The sequence below is a fragment of the Ambystoma mexicanum genome, chromosome 12, assembly GCF_040938575.1.
Source record: "Ambystoma mexicanum isolate Mex_15411 chromosome 12, UKY_AmexF1_1, whole genome shotgun sequence".
Taxonomy (NCBI): domain Eukaryota; kingdom Metazoa; phylum Chordata; class Amphibia; order Caudata; family Ambystomatidae; genus Ambystoma; species Ambystoma mexicanum.
The window spans coordinates 46,167,736-46,182,535 of NC_090936.1; the positions used below are offsets into that span (position 1 = coordinate 46,167,736).

The 14,800-nt window shown below is 45.3% G+C and overlaps 1 protein-coding gene across 9 annotated transcripts in view; it reads left to right on the forward strand.

Annotated features, from left to right (window-relative positions):
- FRMD4A (FERM domain containing 4A) overlaps nucleotides 1-14,800 on the forward strand; it is an 897,536-nt gene that overhangs the window by 869,532 nt on the left and 13,204 nt on the right. For 6 of the 9 annotated variants that reach the window (XM_069627926.1, XM_069627924.1, XM_069627922.1 and 3 more), the window contains exon 22: nucleotides 5,875-5,971. In XM_069627926.1, the coding sequence (XP_069484027.1) occupies nucleotides 5,875-5,971 (97 nt within the window). Of the gene's footprint in view, nucleotides 1-5,874; nucleotides 5,972-13,481; nucleotides 13,548-14,800 lie in introns of all 9 variants that reach the window. The other 3 variants (XM_069627927.1, XM_069627921.1, XM_069627923.1) reach the window with 1 other exon arrangement.

Sequence of the window (14,800 nt, forward strand, 5' to 3'; positions counted from 1 at the left end):
TGAGCCCACAGAGACTACAGAAGGAGACCATAGGAGGTTGGTGGTTCCCCTTGCTGTTAGGCCCTTCCTCCTGCAGTTGGCGCATGAAGTTCCCCTTGCTGGTCACCTTGGTATGAAGAGGACCAAGCAAAGGTTATCCATGCACTTCTACTGGCCCAAGATGGGGGTGCAAGTAGAAAGTCACTGCAGGAGTTGTGCCTCCCCTCAGTTGTCTGGTAAGGTTGGCGCAACAATCCAAGCTCCGTTGGTACCGCTCCCAGTTGTGGGGGTACCATTTGAAAGGGTAGGGATCGACATCGTTGGTCCCCTTGACCCACAAACATCCTCGGGCAATAGGTTTATCCTGGTGCTGGTCGACCATGCAACCAGATATCCTGAGGCCATCCCATTGAAAACTGTAACTGCCAAGTCAGTTGCAAAAGCTTTACTTGGCATATTTACTAGGGTTGGCTTCCCTAAAGAAGTTGTGTCGGATCGTGGCAGCAACTTTATGTCGAAGTATATGCAGGCTATGTGGAAAGAATGTGGGGTCACCTACAAGCTCTCTTCTGCATACCACCCCCAGACCAATGGTCTGGTGGAACGTTTCAACAGAACGTTAAAGAGCATGATTGGGGCTCTGGAGGAACCTCAGAGAAGAAAATGGGATCTTCTTTTACCATGCTTACTGTTTGCCTACCGAGAGGTACCACAGGAGGGTGTTGGCTTCAGCCCCTTCGAACTTCTGTTCGGTCATCCCGTACGGGGACCCTTAGCCATCGTCAAAGAGGGATGGGAGATGCCCACTCCCCCTGTTACTACCAACGTAGTTGATTATGTGCTAGGGCTCAGAAAACGGATGGCACTTCTGATGGGCTTGGCTAGTGATAAATTGAAGGCAGGACAAGCGCTGGTGAAACATTGGTACAACCAGAAAGCTTCCCTCATCAACTTTACACCTGGTCAGCAAGTCCTGATCATGAATCCCATAAGGCCTCGAGCTTTACAGGACAAATGGTCAGGCCCTTACACAGTGGTGGAGCCCCTGGGTGAGGTTAACTATTTAGTGGACCTTGGAAGGCCTGGACAGGCTCCAAAAGTGTTTCGTGAATAGGCTGAAGGCTTTCGTCCCAAGAGTCGAAATCGCAGCACTGCTACTGGCTTCAGATGTTGAGGAAGAGGAGTCTGAACCTCTCCCCAACCTGTTCCAAAGCGGTCCTTCAGATAGCTCCTTTGAGGGTGTCCGAGTGGCCCCTCACCTGACTTCTGATCAGCAGGCTGAGGTGAAAAGTTTGCTTAGGCAGTTTTCCCCCCTGTTTTCACAGTCGCCTGGTTTGACACCTTGGTGCAAACATAACATTGACACAGGAGACAGTGTACCTACCAAAAGTAGGGGATACAGGATGTCAGACAAAGTACGGTCTTATATTAAGACCGAGGTCAACAAGATGTTAGACCTTGGGTGATTGAACCCTCTAGTAGTCCTTGGTCCAGCCCTGTGGTTTTGGTTCCAAAGGCAGGCACTTCTGAATTGAGATTCTGCATGGATTACAGGGCTCTGAATGCTGTCACCAAGACAGATGCACACCCCTTGCCTCGAACAGACGAGCTGGTGGATACTTTGGGTGCCTCCAAGTACCTCAGCACGTTTGACCTCACTGCTGGCTATTGGCAAATAGCTTTAGCAGAACATGCCAAGGAGAAGACAGCATTTTCTACTCCAGACGGCCTTTACCAATTCCGGGTAATGCCATTCGGGTTGAAGAATGCACCTGCCACTTTCCAGAGGCTTGTGAATCATGTGTTTAATGGGGTGGACGAATTCTGTCTTGCATATCTGGACGATATAGCAGTTTTCAGTGCCACCTGGGAAGACCATGTGAAACACCTCGGGATTGTGCTCCAGGCTCTTCAGAAAGCACACCTGACCATAAAGGCTAGTAAATGCCAGATTGGACAAGGCTCAGTGGTTTACCTTGGACATGAAGTAGGTGGAGGGAGGATACAGCCTCTTCCCAGTAAAGTACAAGCAGTACAAGACTGGCCTACTCCCACTACGCAAACCCAAGTGAGAGCCTTCTTAGGACTCACGGGGTATTACCGCAATTTTGTGGCAGACTATGGCACCATAGCTGCCCCTCTGACTGCCCTCACAACTCTGAAGAAACCCAAGAAGGTAACTTGGACCGACGAGTGTGAGAAGGCCTTCAATGGCTTAAAAGACTCCTTGTGCCAGGCCCCTGTCCTCAGGACCCCTGATTATCAAAGACCTTTTATCGTGCAGACGGACGCCTCTGACACTGGGATAGGAGCTGTACTATCACAAGTAGATGAGAAGGGTAAGGAACACCCTATTGGTTTTATTAGCCGCCAGCTTAAGGACAGAGAGCTCAGATGGTCCACGGTAGAGAAAGAATGTTTCTCTGTTGTGTGGGCCCTAAGGAAGCTGAGGCCCTACCTCTATGGGACCCACTTCACTGTGAAAACTGACCATAAGCCCTTAAAGTGGCTAATGAACATGAAGGGGGAGAATCCAAAGTTGCTTAGGTGGTCCATAAGTCTACAAGGCTTCACCTTCACTATTGAGCATAGGCCAGGTGTCCAACATAGCAATGCTGATGGGTTGTCCAGAATGTTTAACCGACCTGAACAAGAGACTCATCCAGGGGTGGATTAGTTCCCCCTGTCCATAGTCTGGGAGGGGCGAGTGTTAGGAAAGATTTCGTAATTGTAGGTAATTTTCCTTCCATGTGGCAACCCCTAAACTTTTTGCTGTTGTTTTTCACCTTGTTCTCGACTTTGCCAGAGAAGTGCAGCCTTCTGCCGCACTCCTCTGGGCTTTCGCTCCTTTCTTACGGGGAAACTGACATGCCCTTAAGACAGTCAGTACCGGGGAATGCTGTTTCCCGTAGTTTCTTTTATCATGTTGCGGCTTTCGTGCAACATGACACAAGAGGGCACTGTAAGCTAAGTTACAGCTCTCATGGGTCTCTAGCCTTCTACAGGCCCTAGATACTCGTTTAGGATTGTATCTGATCGGTGCAAGTGATTCAGGGACGGGAATGGTGGCAGCGATCGTTTCTTCTGTTTTGAGCTCCTTTTGGCGTTCTAAGCGCGTTTCTCGCGCTTAACCCAAAATGGTGGCCTGGCTCCCAAAATGGCCAGACCACGAGGCTCCTTTGTCCTGTCCGCTGACCGTCTTGCTCCCTTCACCTTCCCCAGGTCGAGCCGACCCGGGGCCTTCCTTATTTGGGCATGTACTTTCCCGCGAAACACGGATGCTTTCGCGGGCTTCTACATGTCTTGTGTGTGCCTCCAGGATGTGAGCTGGGATGTCTGGTCCCAATACACATCCTGGGTGCCAGAAAGTCTAGGGTGGTGTGAATGCCTGGGACCACCGTGGTCCGTGATTGGTCCACGAATGGTGTGAGTGTTGATGAGCGGATCTCCCATTGGGTCCCCTCCGTTTTGGCGCAAAGGGAACCGTGGATAAGAGGGGGCTGGAAACACCACTACCATGTCGATCTCCTGAGTTCTCACGAATGAAGGAATACAGGAGCCAAGTATCCTGCAACCAAGAGGCTGGACCGAGGAATCGCTGGTGACCCGCTGAAGGACTTCTCCTCTGCACTGCTGTCGCCTTGTGAAACCCTTTTCACCTTTGATCGAACCAGAAGGCCTGTACTGGTACTTCGACCCTTGGAATAGCGGGAACAGCTATTCTCGGCATCTTCACCATCTCCTGCCAGTAAGCCTTCGGAAGCGTCTCTGGGCCATCCAGCTGACTGACCAGCTTACACGGGAGTCTTGCTCTGTAACCGCCGCCAGGTTGTGTAGTATTTCGAGTCGTTGTCACTCTCACACGCTTCGTACACTTGGCGTTCCCAGGTCTGAAGTGAGTAGTATACATTTGGCTCAGATACACACGGCCGCTCCGTTGCCCTGCTGTGGTAACAAACTGTGCGGGTTTCTTCGATTGGGACGTCTTTTTACTCAACACGACGACAAGGCGTTCCCTGCTCTTCTGAACCTGCCAGCTGCTGAAACTGACGCGGAGAAGCCTGGGTCTGCTTGCATCGGGGACCGGTGAGTAGCATAGCTAGGATCTGGTCGCCCTCCTGCAGGAGCCCATTGCTTTTCCCCGCTGTGTCAAACAGCACCCTTTTCCGTACTCGCGCTCTGCTTCTGCCCACTGTGGAGGCTGCGCTTGAGTCGAGAAACTTGTTCTTCTTCTTTTGTGCACTAAACTGAACTGCCTGATTTCCCTCGAAGAGCTTCTCCTTTTGCCCGTTGGCACCAGCGCGTGCAGGTACTTTTGAGCACAAGGCTCCACTCTTCGCAGGGCTCGGACTTCCATCTAGTTAGGTGCCTCTGAAGGCGAACTGGGTCTAAGCATTATTGCGCACTGCCTGTTTTCCCTCCCTTTTAGGTGGACTACACATTTCGTGCATATAACGCTTGAGACTTGTTGTAATGGTATATATATTGTGTTGATATGGTATGTGTTGGTTTACTATCGTTACATTGTGATTTTCTCGCTACGGTCATTGTTTTAAAGGCCTTGAAATAAATGTGTATATATTTTTAATATAATAACTGTTTGGAGTAGTTTGTAAGTGTTCTTGCTGTGTGTGCTCATTGCAGGCTTTCAGTCACCCTCACCCCTCTTGAGACCTAGTCTTGACCGCCGCGATCGCTACCTTGATTGGTCTGGCTCGTCCTGAGGTTACCCTGTTCCAAGTAATTAGGTTGGCCTTCTGAACTTCTGCGCCACCAGGACAGAGTTCAGAAATCCGTCTTAACACCCATCATATGCTTACTAAACCAAAATGCTGGCCTTGCCAATGCTTGTTAAGAGATACTGTATTTATTGAGACAGCTTGGAGGCGAGTGGGGAGAAATGGTGCGTTTAGATTGAGACCACGCTTAATATGTACTTAAACGGTCCTTCCCTGGTGCTAAAAGCGATTTTCGCAATTATGACGTACAACTCTGCTTTAATGGGAGTCCTACTGCTCTTTATTTTAACATAAATGTTACCATTTTAAAACAGCGTTTCCCCATGATCCCCTTTACTCTACCCCGACAATCTCTTACACCGCTCACTCTCTTCGACGGAGCCCCCAATCCCTTTCCTTTTCTACCCTTGTAACGCCACCACAACTCCATCCCAACTCATTTTAACCCCTTACCCCACTACCCTTTATATATTTATTTAATGTTTTCAGTGTTTTTCTGTATTATGGTCCTCGGTGAAATGTAGGGGAGGGCTGTAATGGCACGAGATTTGATCACACACTTGGCCCCTGCAAATATTCGCTCTTTATACCTTGTTACTTTGGAACGAGCCTTTGAAAGAATCAATGTGTGTCTTTTTTTTAAAGAAAAATAAAGAACTTCCTCTCTGTAAAAGCAACATAATCCATATGATTAGAACTGCTCGGTTGCCTCCGCTGCAATCTTTTCAACCTCACCCTGTCCATAAAATGATTATATACATCTGGTTAGGCCCTTTGTGGGGACTTTTACGTGTGTCGTGGGTGGCCCCTGGTGTTTTTCTGTGCTTCTGTTCTTTTGGGGTGGTGGAGTGAGACTTTTGCTTCTCCTTGGTTACACTTGCCCCCTTCACCAGCAAGATTCCCGAGTGCTAAATTGAAATAAGCACATTCCAAGTACCCCCACAACCCTTTTGAAGTCCGAGGCCTTAGAAACTGCTGCATGAATGCTGGAAGTGCACACGGCCTTGATTAAAGAGTGTGTCATTGTGGGGCCGCTCCCATGGAGACCCTTAGTCACAGCCAGGTTGCTTTCATCTGTCCCGATTGGTGACCATTGCCAGCGTGACCCTGACCATGTGACTCGCCGTCTAACCTTTCTCCTCCTTTTGTTTTCCAGCTGCCTTACCTCACAGTCCGAGGAGCTCGACGCCCACCAGTGAGCTAGGAGCAACACCACCGAGCAGTCCCCACCACATCCTGGCGTGGCAGACCGGGTGAGTCACGGGTGCCGTGAGGGATTAGCCTAGTTCCTCCACTGGGCTTTTTGTTGTCTGCAAAGAGCAAGCCACTCTGGTATGTCAAGGACCTCTCTCTCCTGAAACCCCAAGTCCAAAAGAACATTGGCCAGGAAGGGAAGACAAGGGGGCGGGGTTTGCCATCTGTCCAGTAATGCAACATACCCAGCCACAGGAATGAGAAATGTTTAGAAATGTTGCCCCCTTGTGGGGCGAATACTCTTCTGCATGGTACACCTTGGTGTACTGTTTCTACTTTTTAAGCTCAACCACCCTTGAGTGAAAATAATGTAAGCAGAGCCCTTCAACTGCCAGGTCTGTTTACATCTTCTATTTAAAGCATCTTCGCCCTCCCTTTTCAAGGGGTCTCCCGCAACCCCTGGAACTCTTCTTGGCCCCCGATTGGAAGCAGCCCTATAGTGTGAAGACCACTGTGGGTGTCAACTCTTCGTGAAAGACTCCGATGAGGGTTTGCAATATGTGAGCGGACAAGGCAAAGTTTGATTTCGATTGTGCTTAACCGAAGGGTTGTTTAAAGGTTTAACCTTTCTGATGGGCGCATTCGGTGATGCAGAGGAATGGGGGCTGGGGGTTAGGGGGAGCGGAGCCTTCAATCAGAACCGATGGAGCTAAAAATGGGAGATATAAAATAAGCAACAAAGAGTACGGTTATTTGCAGGTTCATCAGGCCAAAACGCTGAAGGCATAATAATAATAATTTATCTCGTATGTTGCGCTACACACCCTTAGGTCTCACAGCGCTCAAATAACAGAAGACATTATTATCCCACAGAGTGGTACTCATTTTATCGACCTCGGAAGGATGAAAGGCTGAGTTGACCGTGCCGAAATTCAAACCTGCCACAGCTGGCTGCACACAGATATCAGGGGCGAGCGCTAAGCTCGCTGTGCTATCTGACCGGCATGGCCAAAAGACGTTCAATCCTAAACCCAAGAAATGGTTGTTTGACAGAGCTCAGCGTAACCAGCCATGAAGCATTATTCGGCACTCTGAAAATATTTTACATGTTTGTCTTTGACAATATTTTTTTTTAAAGTTGACATATGCCCACAACGCAAGTTTTTTTCTTAGAAAACCATTCCCAAAGAATCCATGTTTTTAGCGGGGCTGCTTTTTTAAAGGGGCTGTACGTATTTTGATAAAGTGGTTCCCTGGCGTGAGTAGGCTCATACTTCTGCGATGCCGGAGGAAACCAGGAACTACGAAAACAGAGACTGCGCCAACAGACCACAAAAACATGAAGACAAAAAGATACAGATTTTCCTACAAGATCTCCCTGAAATCAACCCAAAAGCAGCAGAAAGAACAACTGAAGGGGACACTGTCAAAGACACATAACCGTAAATCAAAACAATGTCGCTACCCATAAGCGTGCCAACGCGTTGGCAACTTGAAACCTCAGAAGACAGAATGCCAACACAGTTCTATGGTTTTCTGTCTTCGAGGGGTAACATTTTTAAGATGAAAGACAGTAGCCAGCCATAAAAAATCACTTGCCACCTCCTTTCTACACAGCACACTTACTCGCCAAGAGTCACTTATCACTAACCAATGTCTAGTGCACATTTTGAGCCCTGCTATTGTGACCACTTATCAAAAACAAAGATGGATGACATTTTGTCTGATTTCGTTTTGTTGTGTCTTTCATGCAAAGAAAAGAATATGGAAGCCGTCTTAATAAAAAAAAAATATAGATTTCTGAGGCTTGTGGAATCTGCTTAGATCACCTGCTGTGCATAGGCCGACATCTAGTGGAAGCTGCGGTGTATTACAGTTGTTTTCGAAATTCGAAAAGGGACGTCGACAAGGGTGTGCCAGTAATACTATCCTTAGTGTGACGTCCACTGCACCCATGGTCCTTCACTATAATATTTGGAAGGAAAAAGAAAATTCAGAAAGGTCTGGCGAGTGTCCAGATAGAAGGGTAACATGCAATGGTTGGCCCTGAAAAGTAGATAAGTCTTTGTTTTTACAGTTGATAACTTCTCCCTTCCACTCGACCGCTGCTTATCCCTCCTCCCTTTGCACTTTCCAGAAGTGCCCGACCAATTGCTGGATCCCTTCAAACATTGAAATAGATACGTTCACGTGTTGCAGTATAGACTACTAAACCATGACTTCCCATATGTAGTGTGCATGCTAAGCAACATGTCACTGTACGATTTGTGGTCAAGACCCACATATATATATATAAAAAAAATATATATTTTCATATCAATATTTAAAAAAGAAAATTCGCCTAGTTGCACCTATTAGGTGAATATCTTCTGTGAATTTACAAAAAGTATATTTTCAAAGCTGGTAAAATGCCTGTTACAACTAAAGGATATCATGTCAACTTTCTCAACATAGCGCTTCACGCTCGAGTCCCCTGGCTTCCAAGAACTATCAAAGAACATATAATAGAGCAGATACAATGTAATGGTACTCAACAGATCCACAGCGGAAGGTTGTAGGGATGACTCGGCACTGTGAGGATTCAAACCTGCAAAGCGCAGAATGTCTCAATGATGTAGACAAGTACTTAACCCGTAAGTGATCCTCCTAGACCAGGGGTCTGCAACCTTTGGCTGTCCTGATGATTTGAACTACAACTTCCATCAGCCTTAGCCAGCTTAGTCAATGGTGAGGCATCATGGGAGTCGTAGTCCAAATCTTCTTGTGAGTCCCGCGTCCTAAACATAGTGTAACCTTTTTCTACGGTGCATCGCTGCCAGCAAGTATGGACATTTTAAGAACTGAAAAGAGTGCTGGATGCAAAGAGCAAAATAAAAAGATACATGGAACTTGGCATCCTGTTGAATGCAGAATAACATGAAATGCCAAAGGCACTTTTGACAGCACCAGTAGTCTGAAATGTTATCATGTATTGTATGAAGGCGACAGTGCAGGGTCATCAATGAAACATTATGCATCGGACGCTAAAATCTGCAAGAAAGAGATAACTATTGCAGAACGCTGAACCAATTGATAAAACCCCTGCCAAGGAATGTGTATAAGTGCAGGGGTCTGAAACCTTTGGTTCTCCAGATGTTTTGGACCACAATTCCCATCATCGCAACCCACAATAGTCAATGGTGAAGGACCACAGGAGTTGTCCAACACATATGGCAAGACGCAGGTGAGGGCCCAGAGGATAGCTCTGAGGCAACAATATTGCCTTGGAAATAAGACAATGCTGAGCAGTACGGTTCGAAACCCGGTGCCACACTTAAACAGGATGGACCCTGCTATGCAGCGTGATTTAGCGTGTTTTTGTTTTGCCTTGGAGAGTGAGAGAGGCATTATATCCATTACAGAGAGTGAAAGGTAAAATATATTGCATAGACAGTGTGAAGAACGTCATATTCTGAAGACTGAAAACCTGCGGCAATGAAGGGATCTGAGCGAATTATAAAAATAGTGGCTTGTTGCTCTACTCTTAGGACTATATTTACAAGTGAATACTGAGCTCGCGCTACATCCCTTTTACTATCGTTGAGTGAAAATAGCAGCTGGGGTGATATACCCCGAGACTGGTTTTGAGCACCCAGAAGCCGCTAGACATTTTATATATATATTTTTTCATGAACCAAAATTCTTCTAGGTGCTATATCCATGAGATTGTTTGAATACCAGGAAGTGTCAAAGCACTCTACCCCTGAGACTACACGACAAGAGATCAAAAGGGAGATGGGCATTCTTGTTCGGGAGAGAACCTGTCCATGCACTTTAATTTGTCCCATCACTGAATCTCACCATCGGAGCGTTCGAAAGTGGTAACTTCTTCATTAACTAATTTATTCTGTAGCCCCTATACGCATTTATAAAAACCTCCGCCGTGACCAGCGGATAAAAAAACTGTATACCATTTGTAGTGTGTCACATGATTCTGTTGAACTACCCCTTGGCCAAAACCCCGCTCACTCCTGACTTTTCTAGCTACTCGTCCAGTACAATCCCTACCACAAGCATTCAGTGTCACTCCCGTACCCATCACCACGTTCCTTATCAATACACTACATCCATATTGTTCACATAAGACGAGCTGCTAAGCATATAACCCCAAATGACATACATTACTCACTGTAATCGTATTTCTGATAATTTTATCTGCTTAGATTCACATGCTGTGCACATAGTCTGACATCTAGTGGAAATCGCAGATTATTGCATCTTTTTTTTCGAAGATTGAAGTGGACGTCGACATGGGGGTGACTGTTACACTATCCCTAACGTGACGTGTAGTGTATACCCAAAACCGATATTTTAAAAAGTTAGAGAGCTTTTTTGAAGGGGAACCAAACAACCAGTGGAATTCCCGGGCAAGCCAATAAGGTGCAGCCAAGTGGCAAATGTGTTATCAGCATTCCAACAGGACAACACCATGGATTTCTTAGTGTGTGACAATTATTCCTGATTTTCATTACATGGGATGCATGAATACAGTGTATCTGCAAATATTCCACTAAACATTGATGACCAATTAATATTGCCATAGAAGGGAAGGTCATTGAGGGTATTCACTACGGCAGCATTTGAAAACTCAGCAACGCTTTCCAGTTGCACAATGGTGTGTAACAGGAGTATGATTGTTACTCCTGTAGACTGCAACTAGATCCTCCTTGAGTAAAAAAGCAGCGTGTGCAGCTTTATCATTTAAGAACATCGACATGCTTCTTGGTGCTTGATCAGATCACGTGCTCAACTAACATTGGCCTTGCATGTCCCTACAGAAGGAGTCAAAACGTCACCCAACCGTGGCACAACCTTCCCAATTTACAGTGCCAGTCCTGTGATGTGCTTTGAAACACACATAGCAAGGACCAAGATGGAGTTTCAAATGCATTAATTTCCTGGGGTTTAAGAAAATTACATTTTCTCAAGGAGGATTAGGAGGGGGCAGAGAAGGCATGCGAGTGTCTCGCTCACGACTAAAATGTATTGGATGTGACCAAAGATATTGGCATCTTCTAAACCAAGTTTTGTAGACGGAACAGTTCATAAACCAACTATTACAAAATGAAAACAGGCTGAGTGCACTAACAAATGTAAATATTCTATCTGGATTTTTAGAATTTACTAATGGCCTGTGAATTCATGGGGTGCAAGGGACCCGAACCCTCAAGCCATTTGGGGGGTACCCCCTCACCACACAGACTGCTAGGTTTCTTCCCCATTGTATCCGAGTGTTCCTCAAATAATGTGGGGTACACTCAAAAATATCTGTGCAATGCTGAAATCTTGGGATGCTTACTTTGTCAACCTGACCGAGATGGTGTTCAAATACACCATGTGCTCTCAAATATCCAGGTGCAGCCCCGTGTGCCAGCCTTTCAGGTTAAAGAATGCCATGCCAACATCCACGTTACCAAGACCTTTTCAGTTGGCCTGAATTAGATATTATTGTTATCACGCAAAGTTAAACCGTGCCAGCCTAGAGTTGCACAAGCTTAGCAAATTGCCATTCTAATTTCTGCATCAATACAAAATCGAATTGGACATCACTACAATCCGCATAGTCAACTGAAATTATTGACCGCGGCTGAGGTCAGCTTGTCAAAATCTTGTTGCCCGATGCCCCAGATAATCTGCCAGGAGAATTTATTGAGAATAAGTCATGCCTATGGACATTGGGAAGTATTCAGGCTTATGTTTTCCTTTAGTGATGCTTGTCAATAAAATTATTCCTTTGATCATTCCAATTTGAAATTTCAACAAAGGATTCTGTAGATAATCTTAATCTTAAAGCGACCAACTAGTTGGGTGGAAAAAACAATCTGGTGGGACCTCGACGCATGAGGGAGTTTGGGTACACTACACGTCACGCTAGGGATAGTGTTACAATCACGCCCATGTCGACGTCCCATTTCAATCTTCGAAAGAAAAATGCAATACTCTGCGATTACCACTAGATGTCGGACTATATGCAAATCATGTGAATCTAAGCAGATACAATCATCAGAAATGCTATTACGGTGAGTAATGCGTGTCATATGCATAAGCACAAATGTTATAGGGTTGAGAAACCATATTTATTTTATCAATTCACTATATAGTGCTATAGGATATAGAAAACGCTCAAAGAAAACCCTTTTAACTTTCAGAATGTGTTTTGCGCTGTATGTCTCAATTGGAGATTTCAGCCATTTTCACAGTGATTAAAATTTTATCTAAAAATTGGCATTCTCCTTAACTTCAGTTTGCAGCCACTTGGTATAGGCCACCAATTGCCACATGTTGCTTCTGTTTGTAGTAAAAAGCAACAACAGACTAAGCCTTACCATGGGCTACCTTGAAAAGAACCATCAAATGAAGCCCTCAAGCAAATGGCATGCGATCCTGGAGATGCCAGTATTGGATCAAAACAATGTGGCAAAAATGTATTTTAAGGGATTTTCACTGAAATGTATGGTGTCACGTTTTCCCATACTTATTTATTGTTGACATTCTGAGCATTGGTGCCTAATTCCATAGTTGAGAACCCAATCTCATCAACATCCAAGTGTCTTCAGAATAAAATCCCAGTTCTGTGTGTGTTTTCCGTGCTCATTGACCAGATACGTCTTTGACAAAAAAACAAGGCACTGCTGTTTGGAGAAATGGGGGTGAAATAAGGGTCAGACTGGTGCAAAATATATGCTCAACTACCCCACAACAACAAAAAAAACAACGGCCCGCTTTCGAATGGAGCCGGTTTTGCTGGACCTTTGGGCATTGATTTATTACAAGTGCAAGCCTGGATAAGCTGTGCATATAGACCAAAGGGTCAAACTGCATTCGAACCAAAGCTTTGCCTTGTTGTGTAAACTGCAAAAGTGTTGATTCCAAAGATCAGTCATCGGATGACCAAGAAGACATTGGTAAATAGTTATTGGCCAAGAGCCTTTTGGGTGTTCCGAAACCAGCAAGGCCTCTCTTAGTTGCCAATTGGTTGCTGATGGGTCCCCTTAACCCCCAAACCCGCTTTCCTGCTTGCAATCACATTTGTGCAATTTAAGAACCTATTTAAGCCAGACACTAATTAAAAGAACCTTTAGCTACGGATGCGAGACTAGAAAATGCAATGTTGAGAAGAAAATAATTAAATGGCATTCGTTTCCATCAGCTTTTAATTCTGTTAACTGAAAAGGCCCCTCCTATCTGGAGTAGAAATGTACCAACTTGGTTATGCCCAATAAAGTGTTTTATTTATTTTTTCAACCTGACTGTTCTGCATTCAGAAGTTTCAAGAAACGCAAAACTGTTCCCCGGAACACTATATTATTAATAAAGCTTAAATGTATCTTCCATGTCCCCGCTGGGTTTTAACTTGCTTCTACATTGGCGATGGACATGTGTTGCTTCTTTGCATATTGTCACTAACCGCTTTGTCTTGAAAACGCCCTCTTTCACTTTCTTTACTGCACTAACACAGCTTGTTGTCTGTCTTATCTTTCCTATAACTCTTCCTCTTGCCTCTTCCTTCCTTCGCTTTCCGATGTTCAGAGAAGGAACCGAAAGCTCCCCAAGTTTGGATGAGTCTCCAACTCACCCAAGCACTGACGAATAGAGGTACAGTACAGTGAAGGGGGAGGTGGTATTTGCACTCTGCTGTCTTTGCCTGCCTGCGCTCTGTTTTGAATGTGAACTTAGCTCCTGTGAGATTTGTGGTAATGAAGGAATCTCGCTCTTCAAGGAATAATGAGAAAATGGGAGGTCATTACAGTTATTAATGACCAGGGTAGAATGTCCTTATTTCTTATGTATTTGCTCCCTTGAAGCTGCTATGGTCACATTAAAAGTACCTCTTTAGCATGACACCTGAGAGTTAGTATTTAAATTATTGGATGTGCAACAGGATACAATTCCTCACTTAACAGTGAACGCACTGTAAGTTAATAATTTACCGATAACCTGTCCGTGCAACTGCAAATCAATGGGAGCCCATGGTCAATAATTTATGACAGATTAATTACACCTCAATTTTAGTAATTACAATTTACCCAAGCCAAGACTAAGCCTCAGTAGAAGAGCGATCATTTCGAAACACGTGTCAGGCTGCATTAGTTTTTGATTAAAACCATTCATATATATTTGCAATTGCCTATTTACTTTATGTGTGTGCGCAGCTGGAGAGCAAAACCCCCCCTTTTTCCTACAATTGTAGCAAGGCTTTGCTTAATTCGTGATCTCGCTATGCCCCCAGCAACTTTGGGCCTCATCACGGGTTGGGCGGAGCAGTACAAATGCGGCTGTAATAGCTTTACCACCGCATTTGGGCTCCGCCCAATCGAGAGTTTGGGCGGAAAGTTGGATATTTACCTCCAGCTTTCAGCTGGAGGTAAATCTTGCCACTTTCCACCCATTTGCAACGCTATTTTCGTCACGGTAATAGCACCCAACATGCCCCATAGAGTCCTATGGAAAAAATGGGGACTTACAGCCTTACCACAAATCGGGATCTTGCACTAATAGCCCAGACTGAGTTGTGGTAAAGCTATTTGCATTGTGCGGTATCCCACTGCCGGGATAAAGTCCAGCTTGTGATGAGGCCCACCATCTTTTATTACTGGGGTTCAGTTTGATATTGAGTGCTATATAAAAAAAAAGAAAATCAGCATGGATAGGGAAATCATTTATATCCACTGGATATACTGCCATCTAGTGATCTGGCTCTGAATTGGCACTTGTGGTCATCACTTAAAAAATAAATAGGCGTCATTATCTGCGATGCCTATAATGCAGGGTCCTGTGACCTCTGGCGCTACAGTTGTTTTGGACTACAACTCCCATCAACCCAGGCAGTATGGTCAATATTGAGGGTT